The following is a 20,153-nucleotide window of genomic DNA, read 5'->3' as shown; positions in this document are numbered from 1 at the left end:
GGCCTCTCTAGGCCATTCCTGCTTTGCTTACCTGCCTGCTAGTAGGAAGTAGAATGCCAGGTGTGCCATGCAGTATCTTGGGGAAGGGGGGCAGCCAAAGAACCTGGCAAGGAAAAAGGAAAAAGCCAAGGATCCCTCATTACTAACTTCATTAGGAATTTGGGAAATCCATAAAATGGAATGCTTTGCAGAGCTGCACTGGTACAGCAGATTCGATAAGCGAGATCAGAGCCATTATTTGAATATCTGGGTTGTGACTTGGTAACCCTTGTCTGCATCTTTTGCTGAATTACTTTTCCCTGCTTGGGAACTGAATATCCTGAAGATATGCTTTCCTGGGAACTTTTCTGGGATGGTGACATATTCACATGTCTACTGAAGTGTATAAAGTTCATTATTACCTGCTGGTGCCAGAAATTGTGCAATTTTGGTCCTGAGTTCTTTATTGGTATTGTTCAGGCATGCTAGAATTGTAGTGCAAAACTGGAAGGCAGTCATACCATTTAATGCACAGGCAAAAATCCACAGACAGCTGTGGTCCGCTAAGGCTGTTTGCAGAGCTCTCCTTGCATCTGAGCTGACTGTCTCTCTGGTGCAGTCATTGGGCTTGCACAGGATCATATCATTTATGGAACTTGATAAAATGACTGCTCCTTTTGTGATGAAGTGCTTTTTGTTTTGTGTTCTTGTCCTGAGTAGCTGTTCTTTATGAATTGCTGTATGAGAAAGTGTTTAATGTCAACGTGAATAAAATCATAGAAGAACTTAAGCCCCTGGATGTGACTAAGTGTGGCACTGGGGACAGTGAAGCTTCTGACTCAGAGGATGAAGATGCAGAGTAAGTCTATTAGTCTGAGGTGAAAAAGCAGAGAGGGCATCACAGTTATTAGCTATTAATGTTATTAAGGGAGTAATGTGCAAAGATGTGAAACTGTGAGGAAATTTTGTTTCCCTGAAGCTATATGTTGGGGTAGGCAAGTTTGTTTTTGGCAGATTTGGCAATCTGATGAACTGTCCTGAGCACTGGTACAAAATGGTTTCCCTGGAAGGGTGCCAAAGGACAAGCAAGCTGCCATGAAGACTGAGAAAAGGGCAAGGATCCTCAACACTCTGGATGACAACTTGAACCACAGTTGTCAGCAATAACAGAAGCCTAAATTTCACAGCATCCCCAGCTGCCACTAAGACTATAATTACAAGGTGGGAAGGGTAGGACACGTTGGGAGACACCAGGAAAGGTGTTCAAGGCCACATTAATGTTATATGGGCACCTTGTTGCCTAACCTGCTACAAGCATTTGTGTTCCATAACTTTTTAAAGATGGTTCTGCCTGCTTCAAAGGGCATGTGAAAACACCTGACTTGTTCTTTAGAAGCAGCAGGACTCTTTGAAATGTTGAAGATTGGATGAAGGAAAGGCAGAAAGTAGTCCGTCAGGCTATATAGTACTGATCCTTTGAGAAGAGAGTAGAGGGTTGCTGCTCCCTTCCCAAGCATAAGAGGTTCATTAAAGGGGATTCAGTAAATGACCTATGTTCCACTTCTTTGTTCAAAAGAGAAATGTATTGCTGGGCTTTAAAAAAAAAATTAGGAATTGAATTAGTAGCTCTTATTACTGGCTTTCATTGCCTGAAAAAATGAGTTGGGGTGTTTGGTGCTGAACATGGGAAATATGTTTAAATGTTTTGTTTTTTAAAAAGCACCATTGCCTTAGTATGAGCTAACAAGCTCCCTCTGGGTTCCTCCATTGGGCCTGCCCAAAGGGTTTGTATTCTTATTCCAGATTTTTACAACTTGGTTAATTAAACTTAATGTGTTTGTGTGTGTTTAATAGTGGGATGGTTATTGTGGATTGTAGTGGAGCCAGGGTTTTCAGGGGTGTAGCACTGGCAGTTCTTCATGAAAGATGTTGAAACAATCTGCCACCCTTCTCAGACTTCCCTGTTCCTTCTGAACTTACCTGCAATCCTAACATGAGAAAGCAGAGTGGATGTGGAAGTATTTTCCAGTGGGCAGGTAAGGCCCATTTCAAAAGAGCCGCAGGGGCAAAGATGAGACCTGCTGAAGCTAGTGTGTTGTTATGGAGTGACAAAACTGCCTTTGTTTTGAAGGCATGGCTATGAGCACTGTCTTGATGAGTACTGGCATTTCCAAATTTATTACAAAACCATTGGCTAATCACTTCCTTTGGTTTTTCCCCCCAAAGCATGGTTTCAGTAAGCCTGATATTCAGGCCAATCAACTCAGGATATTTGGATTTTGAATAAAGTTGCCTTGTCATGTTCTATTGAGGATTGCTCTCCTTGTAAGGGTGAAGGATTCCGGCTTGTTAGGGTACAAGCAAAGGCCTTTCTTGTTTCTGAAATGTTTATATATCTTTTCTTCTTTGTAGAAGTGAAACACCTGCACCAAGTTTTTCAAATGGATTGAAACTCCCTGTGGGCAAGAAGGTATGCTACTTGCAATGTTCTTGCAATTAGCTATGAAGTTCCATACCTTTGAACTAATGTAGTTTATTTCAGATGAGGGTATTAGTATAGGTATTTGACTGTGAAACTTGTCTGTCTGAAGAGGAAAACCAGATAATGTTAGTTATATGTGTATCCTGTTAAAATAATGGAATGCAAGTCCATAGTTAATGTTGCAATCCAGAATGGCCTTATTGTGGAATAAACGTAATTGAATATATTAGGACTTCTGTATAAAGATGTATAGGATTCTGCTGCAAATAACATTGATTTTTGGAAAAATGCAAATTTCTCCAATAGTCCTCTTGATTTCTCTTTGAGGAAAAGTGGCTTCCTCTATTAGTCAAAATATTAAATGTGGTTAGGAAAAAAGAAAATATTCCGGTTGCTAAGGAATAACTCACTGTTTGTGTATTATGCTGGTTGTGAATTCTGCTGTATATGCTGAACGGCTCAGAGACATATTGAGTGATAACATTTTGATTCCAAATACATTACACTATTTAGAATTTGTTGTATGTGAATATGTATAAATGTTCTTATTGTTTAATGTGGGTTATATACATTGGAGCACAGCTGTATTACAAATAATAGTTACATATGTTTCTCATGAATACAAATATTGTTCACTTGTTGTCTCAGCTATTTTCTGATTTTTTTATTTGCTTTCTTTTCACAGCAACTTCACAAACATGGAAAAGCTAACTCTATTAGCTTGCCCAAAAACGTTTTAAGATCCCTTAATCCATCTGTTTACCAAAATGTTGAATATGAAGTGTGGCATCAATCAAAGCGTGGTAAGTTCCAACAATTGCAATTAGTACTCTGATGTTGGGCAGGGGTTGAGGTTCTTTCTGTACTTACCTAATGGTATTGTATAACATGTTTTTTCTTTATGTGGTTACAGATCAGCAAAAACAAGATTTTTCTATTGCTGCTGGCATGCAGTATTCAGTTGGAGATAAATGTCAAGTAGGTGGCATTGAATTTGAGTAACTCTACTTGCTGCTCTTTCATTCCTTAGTCTTCTGCATGCTGCTGTTAGAATCTTTCCCATAGGGTTTTTGCTTTCCCCTGATAGAAGCTTTGTAGTTTTAAGGGCTGTGTAAAGTAGTGGTTAGAGTGTTGGACTGCATCTCAAGAGATTTGGGCTATAATCTCTCTTCAGCCAAAAACTGCTTAGGTGCTTTTGGGCCAGGCATCGACTCTCAGCCTAAGCTACCTTACAGGGTTATTGTGATTATAAAATGGCAAGAGGGAAGACAGTGTAAACTGCCTTGGATTCCTCAGAAGAGGAAAATACGGCAAGATATCAATGCAATATAATAACAGTAGAGGCAGACATACAAGGAAGAAATTGATCAAGGCAGTATTTTCTGACATGAAGATGCAGTGCTGAAACTAAAGTTGTGGAGCCTCTTTAGGATTGGAAGGTGGCAAGCTTCTGTTTCCTCTTCCTCCTGCACCTCCATTGTGCTATGCTTCATTCACTTGTAACTGACCAAGTGAACTTTCAGTTCTCTGGCCCTGCATAGCTAATATTCCCAGTCATCCAAACCAAGGATCGGCCCACTGTGTGGGCTATTTTGGAAATGTGAGGAACTGTCCTGAGAGCAATCCTAAAATGGCTGCTCTGGGTGGGCACTGCTAGTCACAAAGGGCAAATATCCTGTGCAGAGGCTTTCATGGGAAATGTAGATGCGAATAAATAGAGGCTCCTACTTTGCTTTGAGGCAATCCCAGCTGGCACTAAGAAAATACCTAACTACTTTTATGTTAAATTTGGAGGAGTGGGGGGCATTTTATTGTGCACCAAGAAAGGCTTCTGAGGACACTTTGGGGCCCAGAGTAAACACATTGCCTACCCCACTCTAACACTGTGTTTGGAATGCACTGCAGCTTGCTCATTTTCTCCTCCCTGTTCTGAATGCTGATCAAATTAGTTGCTTCCTGTTCAGTGGATAGCATGGTTTGTCAGAACAGATAGAATAATACATGCTGGTTTCTGCTAAACAGGATGTAACTAATTGAATCAGGGAGGGAGGATGGGAAGCCACTGTATACTCTGTATGCGGTATCAGTTGGAAGATCCATAGGGTTTCTATGTGAATCAAATCTTTCTTTCCGGGTTGTGGAAACTGTTAGCATTTATCTTGCATTTTCTTTATTAAGAAAAATTCCTTTTCTTGAAAGGAATTCAAGGTGGTCTTCTCCTCTTACACCTATGTTCGCAACATCTTAGGTAATTTAGGCTGAGAAATAGTGCCTGGCCCATGGCCACCCAGTGAACTTCATGGCTTAGGTGGGGGAAATGGCTGTAATGGAAAGAGAAGAAACGGGACCCCTCGGATGGCTCTGTTAAGAGACCAGCTCCTCCAGGTTTCTCCTCTCCCTGAACTGTTTTCACTCTAATGGCTTATTTCAAAAGTCATTATATATTCAGAATTGGGTCTGTGGCTGCTTGTTTTCCTCTCCCCCCAGCACTTTGTTTGTGTTGTATCTTTTTGATTGCAACTGGAAGAAATGGACTATTTTTCTCTTGATCTTTAAGTGGCTTTGGGAATCTGATGAGTGGGTAGAAATGCTTCAGACTAATAAATACAGTGTAAACCTTAACATTGGAATGCTGGAGGACAATGTCTGCTGCTAATTGAAGCCCTTTTGGTGATAATAGGGCTTAGATACATTTTTAATGTAAACATTCTGGTTATATTTTTTGTACCACAACTTCTGTGTCTCTTTGTTTATTTCTTATGAGCAAAAAGAGAGGAAATAAGCACAAATCTTTTTTAGCATCTCAATTGAGTGAATATGGCTTTCAGGCATCCAGAAAAAGCCCATTCCTTGACTAACAGATGCATTGTATCCTTTTATGTGTGATCCCTGAGTTGCAGAAGCAGCTCTCTTTTGGGATACAGTTGTTGCATTTTCTTCAGTTTTTAAACCTTCATCTAATAATTATGGGCTATAGCAGCCTTCCCCAGACATATATTGGTATTCTACAATTTCCACTATCCCCAGTCAGCATCTCATGATGCAAGCTGTAGTACAGGCCACAGAGATTGCATCTAGGACAGTGGTGGCAAACCTATGGCACGCGTGCCACAGTGGGCACGCAGAGCCCTCTCCGTTGGCATGCTAGCCAAGTTGCCCCGGCATTGCGACTCATTAGCCGCGACTCGTGCGAGCTTTCACATGGCCGGTCAGTGCACTGTCAAGGAGATATAATTGCTTGGACTGGCTGTGAGTTGTTTTTTCTAAACTAAAACATCAGTTTTCAGGTTTTATTGCAGTGTTGGCACTTTGTGATAAATAAGTGGGTTTTGGGTTGCAGTTTGGGCACTCGGTCTCTAAAAGGTTCACCATCACTGGGTTGGGCGATAGAAAAATGAGGTGTCCTGGCAGGGTTTTGATGGTTCGAATGGGCAGAAATGATGAGCTGTGTAGAAAAAGCTACTCAAGGAAGGCTTTTTCAAAATCGCCCCTTTCAATGGTTTTTTACCCCTATATTAGGGTCAAGGGAGTGCATCAGGGTAGGGTTAGGCCAGTGGTGGTGAACCTATGGCATGCATGCCACAGTGGGCATGCAGAGCCAAGTTGCCCCAGCATCTCCCCAGCAGCTGAGCCCCAGCATTGCCCCAGCAGCTGATAACAGGGCACATAGGGGCCATGCACATGCTCAGAAAGGAGTAGCAGCGTCAGGCAATGCCATCACATGCTGTGACTCATTAGCTGCGACTCGTCCGAGCTTTTGCATGGCCGATCAGTACACTGCCAAGGAGAGAGAGAGAGAGGGAGCAAGAGATTTGCTTGGACTGGCTGTGAACTGTTGTTTCTAAACTAAAACCTCAGTTTTCAGGTTTTATTGCAGTGTTGGCACTTTGCGATAATTAAGTGGGTTTTGGGTTACATTTTGGGCACTTGGTCTCTAAAAGGTTTGCCATCACTGATCTAGGATATGTACAGCCAAGCTATGGTAATACCATTTCTGTCCCCTTAAATATATCCATTGCCACATTGATGATGCTTTTTGTATCTCACAGCACCACTTGGGCATTCATAGTCAAGTGCATTTGTCCTTGACATTGTATTGAACATGAAAAAGGCTAGTTAAAATGCCCATCAAATGGTGGGTATGTGTACGTAATAACTGTGCTGGTTGTACCTTGGCTCTGCCTGCCTGCTTTTGGCTTCCAAGCCAGTCAAGTCTTTGCTCCATTTTCTTGGTGTTGAATGGGTTTGTGAGGGATGCAGATTGATCTGAGATGTCATTGGGGAATGGGGTGGGGGTGCTGATCTGAAAAGGTGCTGATGAATTTTGAATATGCTGAAGAAGCCTTGTGTTGTTCCAGTAGGAGATCTACTGACAAAATGGTTTGAGAAAAGGAAGGCAGATGCATCTGCTGGCATGTGAAACATTAAAATTGCTCGCCTTTTTCCAATTGATTTTACGATGTACTCTCTGTTACTCTATAGGTGCGTTTAGACCACAATGGAAAGTTTTATAATGCTCACATCCAAGAAGTTCTGTCTGCCAATGGGCCAGTGGTGGTTTTCGTGGAAGAGCTTAGTGCCAAGTAAGTGAAAACTTTAGAAAAAAATTCCTGGCAGCAGGAGTTGCTCAAGAGTGAAAAAACTTGCCCCTGGAAATGGTGGGCTGTCCTGGGAGTATTTAAGCAGAGACTGGATAGATAGCAGTCTGACAGACTCTCCACATGTATTGTATAGTGGTTGGATTAGGTGACTTCCAAACACTTCTAGCTTTAGGGCGCTATGAATGAGTGTTAGGGTGCTGTCATTTTCTGACTAGTCAAATCTTGTTTGGCCAGCAGTTTAGTGTAAATTAAAGAGAGACTTGCATAGGGCACACTGTTCAGTGCTAGACTCTTAAGAATTAGATTCTCTCAAAGCTGCAGACATTTTGCAAGCTTTGTGTGCCCAAGTTCTCCTTTTAAAAAGTTAAAGCAGTATTGCTTGCTAGTACCAAATTGCCTTCACATTTTCTTTCTGAAGAAGGTCTTGGAAGCAAGCCAAGTGGTACAGTAGTATGGCAACTATGCATTCATGTGTGAGTACGTTAGGCAATCTGCAAATGTGTACCTATTAGAGAATAATATCAGCAGTCATACTAACAACATTTCAAGAAATTTGCAGGATAAGTAATATTTTATGTATGAATTCTTGTTTGCTGAGAAATTCTTCTAAGGTCTGGGTCCTATCTGGTGGTGGATTTCCCTTAGAGGAAAGTGATTTCACCTTTGTAAATTGGGGCACCAGATTTTCACTGAGTAGATCTTTGTACTCTATCCCACAGGGTCTTCCATCCATCAGGAACAACTACTGATGGCCATGGAAATGCTAAGGTAGCTTGTGAAAGGGGAGAGCTCTGGCCTGCACAAGTAGAAGTGCTTTCTGCACTAAAGAAAATCTGCCGTTGGATAATACCTTATGATAGAAAAGGGCCATTTGTGTTTAGAAAGGAAATGAATTAGTTATGTAGAAGTTTGCCATACTACTTTCATGTTTCAGAAAAAGGCAATTAGTGCTTTACATACCACAGGGCTGGAGCTAGGACATGCTAGTGTTGAGTGATAAGCACCTTCAAAGGGCTTTGATAGCAGGGTTACAGCAGGCACTGAGCATCAGTATAGGATTTTGCTCTTCAATCTGATTTCGTTAAGGAGACCAGATAGGGTTCTTTATCTGATATGTAGGACTTCTTGGATCCGGCGGGGCCTCCCGCTGGAGGAAGTGGGAAGAGACAATCTTAGTCCACTTCCTCTCCCACCCATGCTCAATTTCCTTTCCCTATCGTTCCCCCTGTGTTCTGGATGCCCCCCACCCCCAATCCTCTGGAGCACTTGGGGTTGCAGGCAAAAGGGGAAATTGGTGAATATTGCTTCTCCCCAGTTCTTCCAGAGATAGAATTCTCTAGGCCGAATTCCCACCACAGTTAATTGGAATCCAACCCATTGTATGATTTCTTTCTTTAGTCTGTTTATATATTGCTGAACATATTCAGTCGTTAATTAATCTCTTGTGTAAGATACCAAGCAGCTTTATGCTCATGACTATGAGAGAAAGTGCAGAAGAGGTCTGCTAATACGTAGCAGTGTGCATGGTTAAAACCAGCTAGCTGGAAGTGATCTTGACAGTCCCTTCATTTTAAAAAGAGCCGGGAGGCTATGACTTGCGTCTGCATAATTGGAGAAGGGAAAACGGCCACAGTGGATCCTTGTGCCTAGCAGATGTTGCTCACACTCTGCTTCATTTCTGTTACACCCCATGCTGGGCATGGCTTGTTGTGTCCTCCTAATCTGGACAAGGGTGGGCTGCAGGGATCACCCTGAAACAAGCTATGGGAAGCAGAATGGCTTGGAAGTTACCCTGCAGCCCACCTTGCTTGTTTCGGATGGCACAGCAACTTGTCCCTGGCTTGGATAATGATGGAAATGAGATAATGCATTACTGGCATGTGTGGGATAGGATTCTCTGATCATATGACTCAGATCATGGAGGCCTAGCTTTTTTCAAACTCAGGGTATTATCAAGTTTACTTTCAGCCATCTTGTTTAATAGTGCAGAGATGATGTCACATTAACAGAGCTATTCAGCAGTCTCTCTTGTGGTTTATGAGCATAGCGAGCTGCTTGTAGCCCTCCAGATGGTTTGGCCTACAACTTTCATCAGTCCCATCCAGTATAACTAGTGGTGTGAGAAATCATGGAAGCTGTCCCTCCCTGATATTTCCACATTTTGAAACACCTGGTTAAAATAATCTGATTTGCTTTCACCTTCTTAAGGTGAAGAACTATTTCTTAATTCTTGCCCGTTTGTATTCTGTGATAACATTTCTGTTTGGAAATTTGATGTATACTAATCAAAGCTATGCTGTTGCATGCTGAACCAGTTTAAATTAAACAATGGCAACTGTTTTGCTGGCAGAAGGTATTTCCTGGGATCCAGCTGTTAATCCATGTGTTGTTTGTGAGAGGCTAGTTCCACTGGAGAGATGAGATCATTTTATGACTTGATTCTTTCTTCTTCACTGCAGGCATAAAGTGTTGCTAAAGAACCTTAAAGCACTTCCACAAGCAGCTCCTCTGGATAGTTGGAGCACTGTACTGGGAAAGAAGACAAAAAAGTCCGCTCCAGTGCATGGACAAAATGTTCAGACTGGTAGGTTCCCTTCCCTTTCCGCACTTCACAAATGTGATTGTCAAGCTATTGGGCTGGGAACAATTGAAAAGCAAAATACTATGTGTGTTCCAGATGCAGACTGCAGAGGGTCAAAGAATCCAGCTAAGCCTATAAAAACCCCATCGACGCTGCCTCCTCGACTGCAGGGCACAAGGCCGCACCATTTATCCAGTCCTGGGACACGTTCTGAGCAACCCTCCCCTGAGCACAAAACACCAGGCAGAAATCCCTCGCAGATTGCAAGGTGAATTTGATATGTACCTCTTTTATTTGGAGATGGGTGTCTTTTATTCTAGGGGCACTCTACTATTTATGGATTACAACTTTGTTAAAATTCCAAAGTGCTTGGGGGTTTTTCCCACGCAGGTGAACAGAAAGCAGATCTCCAGACATTCTGGACTTCAGCTCTCATCTCTTGTGAGCGTTGGCTGTGGTGACGGGCTTACAGGGGTTGAAGTCCAAAATACTTGGAGATTCACTTCTTGTCCATGCTTTCTATAGCTGAACATATTTAAATTGTAGGGCTATTGTGTGAGCTACCCGTAAGTAATGGATTTACCCATCAGTTGTAGTAGAGGTCTGAATGCAGTTGCTCAGGCAACCAAATCTGCTGCTCTTCAAGTGTGCATGAGTTTATTCCAGTGGTAATTGTTTTTAGACAGGCACAAGTGAATGCAAGGCAGATGTCAGGCTTGCAGAATCTATTTTTTTTAGAAAAACAGGGATTCACCAACTGGGGCCCTGTAGGGAAGCATAGCCTTGGAATTAACCATTTCTGAGCTCAGGATTTGGTTAACACAACTGCATGGAGCTCACCGTCCTTCACAAGAATCTACGCCCAATTATTCAAAGGTACGTTACTGTTCTGATAGCTGAGAATCAATTCCCTCCACCTCCACTCTCTCTCCAGAAAGGCTGATCGTGAGAGAACAGAAGAGTTGGACTACACAAATAGAGACTGTAGCTATTTTGGCCTTTCTCCAGAGGAACACAAAGAGAAACAGGTGACAGAAGAAATGCATGCACATTATGAGTTTCAGTTGCAGGATGAAGAAGCCTTTCCTGCACTTATGGTATGTGTATCTGGCAAGTGCTTCTTATAAGGCAGCGTTTTCTGCTTCAGTGCATAATGTCATGGAGAAGTAAAGTGCCAGTGCTTTTGCTTATTTTATTCTTTACTTCAGCTATATACAACCCAACTGGCAAATGCCCTTGGGGTGGTTTACAGATATAAAACCAACTAACACTAAAGTACCAAAAATCAATCCCTCAAAATATCAAAATACAATAGTCAACATTAGAAACACTAAAAATATCGAACACTAAAAACCTCAGGGAGCCAGCAGTAAAATAAAAAACAGCAGATCAAAGAAGAAATGCCTGCTTAAAGAGGAAGGCATCTAAATGTATGCAGCAAAAATGGCACGTGGATTTCTCTGTGCATGACCCTGACCAGGGGCTGCTACAGGGAAATCCACCTGCATTCTATCACACCGTTGACTTGCATTGTCTGGTATATTTTGCTTGCATCACTCCCGTCTGTCTGATTATTATACTTCCTATGTGGTATATACTGGGGTAAGCAGCTTAGTACTCTGCAGATATTTTAGACTATAAGCCATTAGCTGCATCCAGCACAGCCAAACGTCTGGGCTGATGTAAGTCATTGTCCAAAAGGTCTGAGGGGCACTAGGCTGGTACATGCAGTGGTACTGTAACAGGATAGACTAGAGTGGTTCCTGACAAATTGGTTAGACTACAACTCCTACAATCCTCAGCCAGCTTGGCTAACAGTTATGTGTGCTGAGGAATGGGGAAGTTGTTACCAAGCACATCTGGAGGGTATCAGGTAGCTGAAGTACAGCCTAGATCCTGTACTACAAAGTTCAGATTTTCCAAGAGATGAACCAAAATTAGTACAGCTTTGCTTTCAGAATACGCGAATTTTGCAGACAGTTCCAACATGGGTACATGGCATGATGGTACAAGTGCTAAGCCTTCGTGGGGCCCCTAGCTGTTCCTGGAGCCATGCTGGCCATCTGGGTGGCAACAGGATCAGGTGATGCTCTGGTTCACAGTTGTACACATGTGCTCGCCAGCACTGCTCTGTTAATGATGGTGGCGCCATTCTTAGTGTCCCATGGCAGGGGCAGGGCAGTGCTGTTCCTGTGCCAGTGCTGGTCAGTAGGTGTATGCTGTGGCAGCTCAAAGGTCACTGTAGTGCTGTAGCCTGCCAGGCACGAGAAGGTGGCAGGGGATGGTTTCTGGGGGAGTGGGCACCAGGGGCAACTTGTGTGGTCCTCCCCCACATAGTTGGAGCCAGGCTTGTCTGCAGATCTTCCATCCATCCATCACTTTGGAGCCAGACTTGTCTGCAGATCTTCCTTTTTTTTGTTTCTCCATATATATTTTGTTTCTCCACTTTATATATATATATATATATATATATATATATTTATATTTATATATATATAAAAAAAAAAAAAAACTTGTATATGCCATCCCCAAAACAAAAAAGCTACTGTTAATGATAAAATTAATTTTAAAATAGTCATTAAATAAAAAGGTTTTAACCTGGCACCAAAAAGAATGTAAACTTGGCACCAGGCACACCTCTCCAGGGAGCGCACCTCTCCAGGGAGCGCATTCCATAACCTGGGTGTCACCGCAGAGAAGGCCCTGCTCCAGGTAGTTGTTCTTTTTATCCCCTTTAAAGAGGACTTCCGGAGCAAAGCCTCTCCCGCAGATCTTAAGGGTGTGAGGGCATGTAAGGGAAGAGGCACTCCTTCAGGTATCCTGGTCCCAAGCTGTTCAGGGCTTTATAGGTTAAAACCAGCACCTTAAATTGGGCCTGGACTTCAACTGGGAGCCAGTGGAGCTGATAGAGGACCAGCGTTATGTGAGAGTAATGGCCAGTCCCCGTCAGCAGCCTGGCAGCTCTGTTCTGTACCAGCTGGAGTATCCAGACCATTTTCAAGGGCAGCCCCATGCAGAGCGCATTACAGAAATCCAAGCTGGAAGTTACCAGAGCATGTATCACTGTTGCTAGGGAGTGCTCATCCAGGTAAGGATGCAGCTGATGGATCAGTTGAAGTTGTAGGAAAGCACTCCTTGCCACCGCCGCCACCTGGAACTCCAGTGACAGCTCTGGGTCAAGGAGTACCCCCAAGCTGCAGACCCTGTCCTTTAGAGGGAGTGCTACCCCATCCGGAATTGGGTCAAAATCACCTACCTGGAGACCTGCACTGCCCACCAACAGGACCACCGTCTTATCTGGATTGAGGCTCAGTTTATTGGCCCTCATCCAGCCCATTCCCTCGACCAGGCACCAGTTCAGTACAGTCACTGCCTCACCTGGAGCAGATGTAAATGAGAGGTAGAGCTGGGTGTCATCAGCATACTGATGACTCCGCAGCCCAAACTTGATGACCTCTCCCAGCTGTTTCATGTAGATGTTAAAGAGCATGGGGGACAAAATAGAGCCCTGTGGAACTCCATGAAAAAGCTGCCATGGCGCAGAGCTATAGTCCCCCAGCACCACTATTTAAAAAGTCAATCCATGCAATGGGGATTGCAGAAGGGCATCTGGATCATGCAACAGAGTGAAATACCAGGTGCTGTTTTAGGGCAGAAAAAGTCCCCATCCTCTGTTACTAACCAGCACAAGCTTTCTCCTAAGCTGTTTCCATTCCCATTAGCAGAAATTGGTTTTTCTTTTCAGATTTTCATTGAAACAAGGTTAAAAACATTAAAGACAACAAACCTGAAAAATTAGGGCTCCTTGTGATCTATGGAAGCCACCAGTGTTTTGTCCATATATGTCCATATTCTGGACAGAATCCAATAAACTACAGGACCAGTGTCTTGCATTTAAGGGGGCTTTACGTTTGTGATTTGAAATGGGGCCCTGCTTGTGTCCCCTTGTTAACTGAGGAGGTGTTTCAGAAGCAGTTTGGGGTGGCTTGTGTATCCAGCTGTGTACAAGGGAGGAAAAAGTTTAAAGGAAAATCCCATGCACCCAAAATAGCTGTCTCACAATAGCTGTTGTGAATCATAATGCCATCACTAGATCCTGCCACTATACAAATTTATTTTAAGTAATAGAAAAAATGCTTAGATAGGATTCATGGCCAGGATGTGGTAAAGTTCTTAAAACTTTCTGGTGGTCAAAAATTGACTTAAAAAGGTTATTAGCATTTCTTTGCTTGCTTGCTTGCTTTTTTAGACACTGTGTGTTGCTAATGTTGTTTGCATTCTGAGTTTTTGTGAACTGCTTAAGACTTTAAGAGCAGGAAAGGACATTTCAAATGGGACAGAGCCCCAAACTCAGTTTGAATTTTTTCCTACATTTTGACATAGGAAAGTAACTTGTAACTTTAAGGCTGTAGTCCTCAGTACTTCTACAATGAACTTCCATTAGACTCATTTCTGAGTAAGTCTACCTGCTAGGGCTGTTTTCCTTTGGAAATGTTATGTGATTTTGGCATGAATTTGGGTAAGGCACCTGGCAATCTCATCTTACTCCAGTGAGAAGTTCAATTAAATAAACAAATCTTATAACAACACCTAGCCTTTATGACCAAGCCTTTAATATAGAAGGCAGGACACATGATTACTCAGTTAAAATCTTGCTTTTTCAGACTCCCTCAGTGTCTCAGGTAGCTACTCAGATGACTGATAACTCTGGATGGAGAAGACCCCTCATTCCTAATGGGAGAAGAGCTAGCAGCCTGAAGGAAAAAAAGGAGGAAAGAAAAGATGTGGAAGTAAAGCAGGAAAAAGGTATTAAAAAGGGGAAATTTTGGTTTTCTTTAACTTAAAAGCTGACATCTTCCAAGTATGAGGTCTATTGCATGTAAAGCAAGTAAGATAGTGCTTGGAGTGGGCACTTAAACTCCAGGGGGGTTTTACAAATGCAGCTGAACATATGCTAAATGAGCATACCTTTTCCCAGCTTCCTGAGGGCTTCATTAATAGTGCTTCTGGTTTGCTTTTGCAGCATCTAGTCCTGAAGAGACCCCCTTAGATCAGAAGCTTGAGCCCAAAATATCTAAGGTAATTACAAATGTTCCCTGCTGTGATATGTCCCTAACCTCCTAAATCTTTTGCAGTACCTCTGCCTATAAGGCAGCATTGACTGTCTGTCTTTTTTAATCTTGCAGAGCAACGGGGTAAACATTGCAGATGCAGGAGCATCGCCACCGTCAAGTCAGGGAAATACACAGTCTCCATGTATTGAACAGGTAAGATTCCTGAGCATAAACTTCTGTGACCTTTTTCAGTGGCAAGACTACCACTTCACATATATCAGCCCAGCAAAAAGTTTGATGATAGCAAAAGCACTTACATTTGTAATGCTGGGACTTTGGACCCAGCCCATTGGCAATGCATCTTGCAGCAGCCCAGTTAAAATTATGACCATCTGGATATGATATGTCCTTTGCTGTCTTAATTAAGGAGATGCAAATGCCTACATGTTAAGCAAGGACTGTTGAATCATGTTTTTGAATCACCTAATTTCACATGATTTCTGCTACTTGACAGCCTCAAAACTCCCATAAACTGCACTTGCAGTCATGTTTGCTGAGGCAGTGAACTGGTTTCCTCTTAATTGTGAGATAGCTCATTGGAACTCCTGTGTTCAAGGGCAGTATATGTGAATATAGCATGCTTTGAGCAAACCAGGAAGGGCTGTTACTGTCATGCTGTGTTTGGAAGTATCTGAAAGACTTCTGGAGACCTCTGGCTGGATGCTGGGCAATGGACACTGGTTCTGATGAAGTCATGCTGCTGTATTTTTTCTGATTGGGTGGTGCCAACTTAGTGGGAAAGCTGCAGTCAGGATTGTATATCTTTGAAGCACTAGTGTTAGAGCAGGGCAGGGATGGGTGACTTGTGGCCTTCCAGACAATTTGGCTTATATCCCATCAGCCCTCAGAATTGGCTGCTGTGGCATGGCCTGATAGCATTTCTGGCATTCCAGATGTTTCAGTCTACGATGCCAACTTCCAGGATAGGGCCTTGTAATGCAGCCTTCTCCAATGTGAAGCCTTCCACGTGTAGTTAGACAGATGCATAGTTTCAACACATCTGGAGGGCCCCAGCTCGGGGAAGGCTCTTGTAATTATGCTTGCTAATGTGCCATACATCTATTGGTCTTTACGTTATCATGTGCAACTGGTTATGTAGGGAAGGTGTCATGAACTAGTTTATGTCCTGCATGGTCTTGGTCATTTGAGGCTGCTCTCTCATGCACACACTTCCAGAGGAGTGAAACTGACTGAACTTGGTGGAACTTGCAAATCATTGTGTATGGAATTGGGCCATAAAATTAGCATATGGCCTTCTCTTGCCAGGTTGAGAGCATAATCCAGTATTGCTGCCATGTTTAAAATGTTTACAATTCTGTATTTCAATTTTGAAAGCCTACTCAAGTCCATGTGATGTCATTGCATTATAGAACTTGCAGGGATCCTTACCAGAGGGGAATCCCACACCATCTTTGGCCTTCCCTGAAATGCATTTGCCTCCCACAGTGCCTTCTGTACCAGCCATCGTGCCAGCATGGCCAAGTGAGCCAACAACATATGGACCAACAGGTTTGGAGAAAAAGCATCCTTCTAATCCTGAACAAATAAGGGCTTGCAATATCTCATGCTGTTTGGGAGCTGTGTTTATAAATCTGCTATGAAGTAAATTGAGAGTGTTAGTATAGACCAACTGTATTCAGTACATGACATGAGGAGTGCAGCCTGGAGACCATATGGTGAAGTTCATCTTCAGTGGGGCTGCGAAGGGACTGTCACCTGGCACTGCAATCCGTTTTCTCAGTCTGCACCATCCACCCTCAGTTTCTGTTGAACATCAATAGTGCTTGAGATGCTAAAGCTTGTCGTGACTGTTTGATGCTATATCTTCACTGCCAGTTTAAGCCAGTTTTCAACCTGCCATCCATTTCTGCCCTTTCCTGGAAACCTTGGGAATAATTGTTTTATGAGAAGTCTGTGGACTTGGTCTTACATCCAGATAAATGAGGTGAGGACACACTGAGATGATAGAATGGATTCCAGTATTTTGGTTGTTGGGGGAGGGACACTTTTTACTTACCTGTATGAAAAACTACAGGTAACAGAAACACACAGTTTATCAGCTAGAACAGACAAAAAACTGGTAAGAACCTTTATTTCTTATGCTAGCTTTCTAACTGTAGGGATTCTTTTTTGGTCTTTATACACCACTAGTCTTTAGTGGCCTATTCTTGTGGTGCATTCTGCAGCCTTAGGATTCTTTGGGCTTCTACGCTATCCTCACAGAATTCCAATGTACTGGGTACCCCAGGAAGAACCATGATATGTCAGGCAGCTTAAAATTAACACAACTTCATTCGTTTAGATAAGAGTATGTCACAGACAACACAGAGTGGAGTTTGCAGTTGTAATGGTCCTTGATGAGAAGGCATATATATGGTTCTGTGACACTTTGTGTTATGAATGATTGAGTGCAGGTCATACTTTTTGCTTCTGAATGAGTCATGTTTCATTTGAATTGTACGGATTAAACTGTTTGGCAATTTCTTGGCTGGGTCAAGATGGATGGGTGAGGAATCCACTGAGCTTCCCTGGGCTCAGCTCCCCAGACATTGCAGTAGCTGTGTTTGAATTTCTGGCAGACATGCCCAGCATTCCCAGGAATCAAGTCCTCCATGCGGTGCAAGCAGTATTTCTTCTACTGTGTCAGGTGCAGCCAATGCTGGGGCAGCTGCACCTGTCACTGAAGAAGGTTGGTCACATGGGCCTTGCCAGAAGCCTTGTGCAACCTCTAGCAGCATCCCTTTCTGACACCATGTGCAACCATCAAAGGATACCGGTTGCACAACCTTGTTCTGCCAGCATTCCCAGACCTCCCTCTCAGCTTGGCTCAGTTTGCAAAAGTTCTCTGAAATGGAATTGGGCTAAAAGAGGTTCAGCACCCTCTTTTTAAAGCAAATGTCTAGGTCCTGCTTACAGTTTGGAAACCAGTTTCAGAAATCAGAGCATGGTAATTTTACCACTGTGTGGTTAACTGGTAAATCCTTGGTTCTTACTCCAAAATCTCAACTTCCTTTGTTTGCTTCTAGCATTAGTCTTTGACATTGTGCAGATTTGTGAATGGATTTATTTTCCTTGTTTGCATTTTAGGTATTCCATCCCAAGTACCCGTGTCATCAGTGATGCCAACACAAGCAACTGGACTAGATTCTGCACTCTCCCAACCCCAGCTGAGCTCCAGTCCAGTTGCTGGTATTCCAGTATCCCTGCAAGCAGTTAACCAGCCCTTAATGCCTTTGTCTCAAACACTGAATCCTTACCAGGATCCACTCTACCCTGGATTCCCTGTTACAGAAAAGGGGGAACGAGTCATCACACCCCCTTACTCCTTGTGCAGCACAGGAGAGGACCTCCCAAATGGTAAGTGAGAATGAATAGTATTGGAAGTAGAATGATTTGTCAGAATCAAGTTAGGGTATGGATTGTTATGTTTACAAAGCAGCTTTCCCCCATATCTTGGTATTCTCCAGATGTGTTAGACAACACCTGTATAGCACTACAGTGGAGAAGCTGATATAACACTTTATTTTAAAAAAACAACAAATAAAATCAAGTGTACTGTGCCTCAGTAAAATAAATCTTTTGTGTATGTATGCAGATTTAAATCTTATTCAATAGATTTTGTTTTGATGACAGTAAGCAAAACAGGATTTGTCACTGTTCGCTAAGGGCATATAAATACAGCCTGCAGATTAGTTAATAGATTTTTAATTGATTACTTATTTTAACTTTATTTAGATATTACTGAAAAGTGTATATTTGAGATATTGAAGGAAGAATTAGATAATGTAGTAACAAGAACAACCACTTTGTTAGGCTGTATTTAATGCTTCTTCCTGCAATAACATTTTACAGTGAAATACCAAAAATAAAGCCTGAGAAACAAAAACTAAACTATGTCCTTATCTCTAGCTCCCACTGATTGGCATGGCTCACAGTGCAATACTTATTCATGTTTACTTAGAAGTAAATTCCATTGCTTTTAGTAGTGGCTGTGTTTAGGAATGCATCTTTAGATTGACTAGTCTACTGAATAAAGTTTGCAGCCTTATGGATATTTATAGACAGAGCTTGATATAGAAAGCTATACATGTAAGGCAAAACAAGAAATGAATGGATTACTGGAATATTATGAAACTTTATGCCTTGTCTCAAATTGTGGGATGTTATGTGCAAACCCTTCATTTCAGTTTAACTGTGGATTATTAACCCCAAACAACAAACCATTGGCTCTCTTTTTGGGTTCTTTGTGGCTAGCAACTGAGGTAAACAGAGTGCAGGGTTCACATGTAACAACAATCCATGATTCAACAACTTACACTCCTCTGGGTTGTCATTATGTGTAAGCAAGGATAAGTGTACCCTGAAGTATGACAGAATTATAAATGTATAGCATCAATGGCTGTTAAGAGTTTATTGCTACTCAGAGGAGTTGACTTCCTGCTTTCCAGGCTTCCCATGGCTTGATCAAACTTGGAAATTATTACATTAATAATATCCCTCCACCATCGATTTGTGCTGTTCTAAAATTTTGTGTAAACAATATATCAAACTTGTTAAAGTATGACATTAAATCTTGAGTAGATTTCCAGATGATATGGTAACACAGTGAACTAGTACAAACAAAAAGGATTAGATGGATTGCCACAGTTCTGATGCTGAAACCATTTCTTTCTCCCATCTCTCCTCATAGATAAAAACATCCTCAGATTTTTCTTCAATCTTGGTATAAAGGTAACTGGTAGTAATTTTTTATATTACAACAACCAAAAGGTGCATAATTCTAAGATCAATTTTAAGACATGAGTATTTTTTGAGCATTTGGCTGATGGGTATATGTAATTTGAATACAGATCTGTTCCTGAAATCCAAAAAAACCTCAAATCTAGTCTTCTTGTAGTTCCTCTTTGTATTCAACTCCTTGCATTTCAGCTATAATGACTCCCAAAGTTATTTCAGCATTAAAAATATTAAAAAAATCACTGTTAAAAAGATGCTTTATGAATAAAAGCTTGGCAACAGGGTTGCAACCACAAGGTCTTATGGAAGGAGTTAAATTATGTAAGCAATGCATGTATGCTGGAGAGCTGAGCTCCATCCACTTTACATGAAAGATAGTGGACAAATCCTTCTTAATGGTTAATGTTCAGCCTATGCACACATGTATTCAGACAGTTTAAGCAAATATATTAATATGGGGGCTTCCCACATTGGTCAGTTCTATACACCGCTATGTTGGAGGTGTATTTCTTGTAGTTAAGTCTTGTCCTCCTGGAATTTATCGCCATCTACTGGTTATAAAGCAACAGGCAACCCCAATGGGTAGTTCTTTCATTTCTACCTTGAATGGGTGACTGTATGAATGAGGATAATGTGATGCCGGTTGTCACTATATACAG

General features: G+C 42.1%; 1 protein-coding gene across 4 annotated transcripts in view; it reads left to right on the top strand.

Annotated features, from left to right (window-relative positions):
* The window catches only part of OTUD4 (OTU deubiquitinase 4), a 40,303-nt gene that overhangs the window by 17,114 nt on the left and 3,036 nt on the right, over window positions 1–20,153 (top strand). For 2 of the 4 annotated variants that reach the window (XM_044430993.1, XM_044430992.1), the window contains exons 8-21: window positions 700–838; window positions 2,392–2,449; window positions 3,147–3,264; window positions 3,375–3,439; window positions 6,944–7,044; window positions 9,522–9,646; window positions 9,740–9,911; window positions 10,578–10,740; window positions 14,308–14,449; window positions 14,667–14,722; window positions 14,830–14,910; window positions 16,128–16,266; window positions 17,845–18,114; window positions 19,448–19,488. In XM_044430993.1, the coding sequence (XP_044286928.1) occupies window positions 700–838; window positions 2,392–2,449; window positions 3,147–3,264; window positions 3,375–3,439; window positions 6,944–7,044; window positions 9,522–9,646; window positions 9,740–9,911; window positions 10,578–10,740; window positions 14,308–14,449; window positions 14,667–14,722; window positions 14,830–14,910; window positions 16,128–16,266; window positions 17,845–18,114; window positions 19,448–19,488 (1,670 nt within the window). Of the gene's footprint in view, window positions 1–699; window positions 843–2,391; window positions 2,450–3,146; window positions 3,265–3,374; window positions 3,440–6,943; window positions 7,045–9,521; window positions 9,647–9,739; window positions 9,912–10,577; window positions 10,741–14,307; window positions 14,450–14,666; window positions 14,723–14,829; window positions 14,911–16,127; window positions 16,267–17,844; window positions 18,115–19,447; window positions 19,489–20,153 lie in introns of those variants that run through there. The other 2 variants (XM_044430994.1, XM_044430995.1) reach the window with 2 other exon arrangements.

This window comes from Varanus komodoensis, unplaced genomic scaffold, assembly GCF_004798865.1.
Source record: "Varanus komodoensis strain SLA01 unplaced genomic scaffold, ASM479886v1 scaffold21, whole genome shotgun sequence".
Taxonomy (NCBI): Eukaryota; Metazoa; Chordata; class Lepidosauria; order Squamata; family Varanidae; genus Varanus; species Varanus komodoensis.
The sequence above is the reverse complement of the archived record's forward strand: the minus strand, read 5'-3'. Positions and strand labels throughout refer to the sequence as shown.